This window comes from Suncus etruscus, chromosome 3 (genome assembly GCF_024139225.1).
Source record: "Suncus etruscus isolate mSunEtr1 chromosome 3, mSunEtr1.pri.cur, whole genome shotgun sequence".
NCBI lineage: Eukaryota > Metazoa > Chordata > Mammalia > Eulipotyphla > Soricidae > Suncus > Suncus etruscus.
The window spans coordinates 13,831,596-13,837,134 of NC_064850.1; the positions used below are offsets into that span (position 1 = coordinate 13,831,596).

Here is a 5,539-nt window from a genome sequence, read left to right on the forward strand (position 1 = left end):
CTTGGGGGACCATATGGGACGCCGGGGGTTCAAACCGCGGTCTGTCCTAGGCTAGCGCTGGCAAGGCAGACACCTTACCTCTAGCGCCACCGCACTGGCCCCTCCTGATCCTAATTTAAGGAAGAAAGTAATGGTCTGCTTCCCACCTTTCCTAATGGAGGCAGAATCAGTGGTGGCTGTGACTAGGAGCCAAGTTCAGCTTCATGGGAAGAAACACTAAAACCAAAGCTGCCCCAAACCACTGATATGGCCCACTGGGACCTAGGCATAGGCTGTTCTTGCAAGTACTTCTGCCCAGAGGCTGAAAACCCATTGGTCCAAGGTGAACTGCTTTTTCCAAGGCCAGGAATCTATATTCCCAGAAACCTAATCCAACCAGCAGTAGCTTCCGGCCTCCCAACTCCAGGTCAAGAAAGGCACAAAGACAACCAACAATACTGAGATCCTTTGAGGTACAGAAGAGGAATGATGGCCCTGACTGGCCCATGGGAAAGGTGAGGCACAGAGAGGGTTCAAATGCTTTCTCGAGTAGGTGAGAGGGAGCCAGGGGTGGTAGGGAACATTCTCTTTGTCATCACTGAGGGGCAGACAGAAGGGGAGCCATAGCAGCCAAGGGGAGCCTGGTTCTCCAGCTCATCACCCATCACTCCAGGAAATCATCCATTGACTCCTTCGCAGAGAGGCCCCCACACCCACGCCCTGTCACACCCATGGGACTGTAGGAAAGGCCAGAGATCCAGGCAGGATTGGCCCTGGCAGGCAGGCACCAAAGGTAGCTCTTCTTAAGGCATGGCTGCTGTCTGCCAGGAGAGGCTGACGTGCTTACCCGGAAACTACCCTGCAAGAAAGTTTAATAGGGCGGAGGGTGTTTGTGTGTGTGTGTGTGTGGGGTGGGTGGGTGGGTGGCACTGATGCCTGAGGACCCTCCTCCCCTAGGCCTGGAGTAGTGGCCCCTCTGAAACAACAGCAGCAGCAGCAGCAGCTCCAAACCAATGATTCTTTCTACCACTCGGGAGCAGGAGAGAGGTGAAGGAAAGGGGCTGGAAGATACAAATGGGTCGGGTTTTTTTTTGCACATGATTGTCTGACTAGAAAACATAGGGAAATCAACTGAAAAACTAGGATAAGTAGGACCAGAATTTGCTCTAGTGGCAGCTTACAGCCAAACACACCCAGATCAATCGCTTCTAGGAGGTGGAGGGGGGGGGGGTAACTTGGAATAACTTTCCAGAGCTGTGCTTTGCTTACAAGTCGCCTGGTTTTGTGCATGGTGCCCGATGCCCGCGTCTAAATTTCACTCTGGGGTTTAGGAGGCACCCAGACACCGAGACTTGGAATTGCTATAGAAAAAGGACAGTCACAACTGTCCTCTCTTTGAGGTGTGGGGGGGGGGGGGGTTCTCTGCGGTCTCCGAGGAGGGTTTTTTCCCCCCACCTCAACCTGGCTCCTGGTTTGAGCCACAGACCCGCAGCTGGGTACCAGAGGAGCAGAGGATGGGATAGTAGACGTGGTCAAAGATTGTGCTAGTCCGTTTGTCTCCAAATGAAGTCACTGCGTAAAAACGAAGGCCTTGGAGTAACGAGTGTCTCAAATCCGCCCTGGTGGGCCTCAAAGTTCAGCAGGCAGTCAGGCTTGACCATGAGGTCTGCGTCACCACTTGGTACCCAAGGATTGCCAAATTGACCCCCCGGGTGTCACCTGGGGCTGAGCTTGGCGAGTCTGGCTGACGCTGGCGTTAAGGCTGGGCTGGATAGGAAGTTTCATTTGCGATCCAAACTGGCGTGCAGCTGGGCCTCGCGCACCATGCGATCGAAGGAGCGCGTGTTGGTCTCTTCTCGAACCTTCTCTCGCACGTGGAAGGAAGCCCGGGCCGTGGAGCGCGCGCTCTCCAGCGCGCTCCGCCGCTCGCGGGACAACTGCTCGCTGCGCTCCAGTTTGCGCCCGATGGCTCGCAGCAGCTCCCGGCGGCGGCAGTCTTCGTCCCGGTCCACCTTCTCCTTGTTGGCGCGCTGGGTGCGCTCCTTCTCCAGGCGGTTCTGCCCCACCCGCCGCGCCTTCTGCTGCACCGCCTCTTCGGCCGCCTGCGTGGCATGCTGCAGCCGCTGCTCCCCGACTCGGGCCAACGCTTCCAAGCGCTCCCTCTGCTCCCGATCTTTGCGCTCCGCCGTCTCCTTGGCACGCCGGCTTTGCAGTTCTTCCCTCCGGGCCCGTTCCCGCAGCTCCTGGGCGCGCTGTTCCTGCAAGTGCTCGTAGTTCTCCTGCGCGCGGCCCAGGCTGGCCTCCAGGGAGCTGCGGAGACCCTCCCGGTCCTCGCGCTCCTGCTTCGCCCGGCCTTGCAGCAGCGCTTCGTGGCGCGCGCGCTCCGCTCGGCTCAGCTCCCGCTTGTCCCGTTGCGCCTGGCCCTCCTGCCGCTGCTTGGCACGGGCCACGCGCTCCGAGCGCTCCAGCCGGGCGTGCTCCACCCGGGCCCGGCTTTCCCGCAGGCCCTGCTCCCGTTGCTGCAGATTCTGCTCCTGCTGCAGCTTGCGCTGTCGGTCCTCCAGCGCCGCGCGCTCCGCCCGCTCGCGCCGCAGCCTCTCCTGGCGCGCGCTCAGCTCCCGGTGCCTCTCCACGCTGCGTTCCACCTGCCGCTGGCGCCGCCGCGACGCCTCGCGTTCCTCCCGACCCCGCCGGCCCCGCTGCTCCTCCACCTGTGCCGCCCAGGCCCGCCGGCCCCGCTCCAGGGCGCGCTGCTTCTCGCGCTCCGCCAGCTCCCGCCGTTCCACGGCGCGCGCGCGCTGCAGCTCCCACTGGTCGTGCGCCACGGCGCGCCGCTCCAGCAGCAGCCGCTCCTCCTGGTGCCTCGCCAGCATCAGCGCCGCGATCTTGCGGTCCCGCTCGGGCACCCCGCGGACGCCCCGTTCCGCGCGCACCTCGCGCACCAGGCGTTCCACGTGGCGCGCCGTCTGGGGAGAGTGGCTCAGGTCGCCCAGGCTGAAGCTGCGGCCGCTGATGGGGGCCAACGCCAGCGCAGATGGACGAGTGGCATTGGTGGCGGTGGCGGTGGCGGTGGGCATGGAGAGGCCACTTCCAGCCGCCGGGTAACTGTGCCTGACGCGGGCGCGCGATGACCAGCGCATCCCGCCGCCTCGGAGGCTCTCCCCGCTGTAGGACGAAGAGGACGCGCCCGACGTGGCCGATTCGGAGCTCACGGTGCCTTCCCGCCGGCGGGACAGCGAGTCCAGCGAGTGGCTCTTTCTGGACCCTCTGCCAGGCGGAGGCGCCGGGGACGGGTTGGAGGAAGATTTACGCACGGCGCGTGGAGCGCGCGGGCCGGGCGAGGCGGGCAAGCTGGTGCTGCTGCTGCAACTGCTGCTGCTGCCGCCGCCTCCGGTGCCCCCCGAGCTCGGGGCGACCGTCGTGGGCCCCAAAGGCGTGAACAGGCGCCGCTTCTCCTCGCGCACGATGCGCTCCCGCTCGGCCCGGCACTGCTGCAGCTTGGCACGCCGCTCCGCCTCGTAGGCTTCGTACAGGCCGGTGGCCACGCGCATGGAGCGGCCCGGGGCCTCGCGCACCAGCTCGGCTAGGGCTCGGGGGAGCAGCTCCACCGGCTTGACGGCGCAGCGGGCGCAGGCCTCGAGGGATCGAGGGCTGGTGAGCACGTAGCGGCTGCCCTCGGCTTCCGGACAGTCGAAGTTGAAGAGGTCCAGATGCAACATTGGGGATTCTTCCCGACGCCCGCCTTCGGCTGCACACGGGACCTCGGCCTTACGGGGACCCGCCGAGGCAGAAGCAGAAGGGGTGGCGGGCTGCTGAGCTCCCTGGGAGTCGGAGGGGACCGTGGCGGCCGTGCCATCCCCGCCCGAGCCGCCGGACTCCGCTCCTGCAGTCTCCTCTCCTCGAGGGACGGGGTCCACCATGGTTGCGCCTGGCTCTGCCTTTGGGGTGGGTTTCTGCGGGTGGCAAGGGAAGGACATACGTGGTGGAAATAAAAACAAAAACTCTGAGAACGCTTCTCTCACATCATGATCCCATAGTCCAGCCCCCAGGCCGCTTGCATCCTGCCACCCACTCATCCTATATAAGACACGGTAATCCGCTTTGGGACTAAATCCGGGTGCCCTGGAAATGCCCCCTCTCCCCCCAGATGCCCGGGAAATCCAGGCCGCGGGAGGAGGAAGGGGAGCGGATCCTGGGGCACACACAGCCTGCCACCTCCCTGGAGTGAGGGGTGGAGGTGGCCAAGCTCTGGGGGGTGTCAGATCTGCTGGATGCATCTCTTTGGTGCTGCAAATTAAACATGAAAAGACGGAGATGCAGGCAGGAGAGGGCGGGAGAGACGCAGGCGGATTCCCAGGAGGGGGATTAGCGTGTTTGTTTGTAGCTCAGGCGAGCAACCGGGGTGCAGCTTTGCAAAAACAAAAAAGAGAGAGAGGGAGAGAGGCCTGTGCATCCCCCAAAGTGGATTCCTGCAACCACCCCCCTATTGTCCAGGGAAGAAGTTGGGCGACTGAGGTTGCTCCCCTGGGCAGAGAAGACACAATGCTATGGGAAAGCTGAGCCATTTGCCTCCTTTTCTTCCTTCCTGCTTTCCTTCCTTCCTCCCCAAAGGCCTTAGGGTTGAGGATCCCTGCCTGCTCCTGCCTTTTGGGGCAGGGCTAAGTAGGAAAGGTGCCCGCCTCCCCTCTGCCCTCCACCCTCCAAACTGCTTTCGCAGGGGATGGAGAAGATGCCCGGCTTCCTTGCCGCTTCCCTCTTAATCACAACATCCTCAAAGGAACCCTGCATCCCAGGAGATGCTCGGCCACCTGCTCCAAGACACCCTGGCGCACCCAGGCCGGCCTGATGATGGGCTCCCGGAGGAGCTTGACTGGCAAGCCTGGCCAAACGGGTGGGGGCCCGCTGCCAGGTGCCACCGGCCGCCCCACTCACCGCGCGTCCTCCGGGGCTTTTGTTCGCAGCTCCGCTCCGCTTTGCGCCTCTTCAGTCCCCGCGTTGGCGAGGTCGGGTGGCCGCCGCTTGCAGCCTGCAGACGGGCCAGTGCCTCTCCATGGGGCCCGCACGCAGTCCAGAAGCGACCTGCACTCAGGAATGGGGGGGGCACGGCAAGGTCTCCCTAAAATCACGCAGCTCTGCTGCTTCCTTCTCGTGGATTCTTCATCCCCCAAAAGCCGCTGGGTTCAATAGCGACTGCATCCATCACCGCCTCTCCTGCCGCCAAGGTACCGCAGGTCCTTGGGTGCCCGGGGAGCCCCCTGGTGGAAACCCTGGGGTAGCGTTGGCTTGCTTAAAGGACCAAGAGGCTTTTTTTTTTAATTAAAGATTAATTTATTCAAGATTTTTTATTAAAGATCTATGTAAGTGAATGTTAGATGTGTGATGTTTCAGCGTCAAACCCACCACACCAGTGTTCCCAAGCTCACCCCTCCCAGACTTAAAGGGACATTTTTGATTTTGGTGATTAAAATTTAGATCTCATGGTTTCAGTGGCATTGGCTTGAAATAGCTAAAATGCAAACCATAGATGGACTGAAACAAATAAAAAATTCCCTGAATACCT

General features: G+C 61.9%; 1 protein-coding gene across 1 annotated transcript; it reads right to left on the bottom strand.

Annotated features, from left to right (window-relative positions):
• Positions 1–1,462: 1,462 nt before the first annotated feature.
• Positions 1,463–5,213, bottom strand: CCDC177 (coiled-coil domain containing 177). Its single transcript, XM_049770363.1, has 2 exons — positions 4,912–5,213; positions 1,463–3,932 (listed from the first exon to the last, which is right to left on the bottom strand). The coding sequence occupies exon 2, from the start codon at positions 3,897–3,899 to the stop codon at positions 1,761–1,763; it is 2,139 nt and encodes a 712-aa protein (XP_049626320.1). The 5' UTR covers positions 3,900–3,932; positions 4,912–5,213; the 3' UTR covers positions 1,463–1,760.
• Positions 5,214–5,539: the final 326 nt, after the last annotated feature.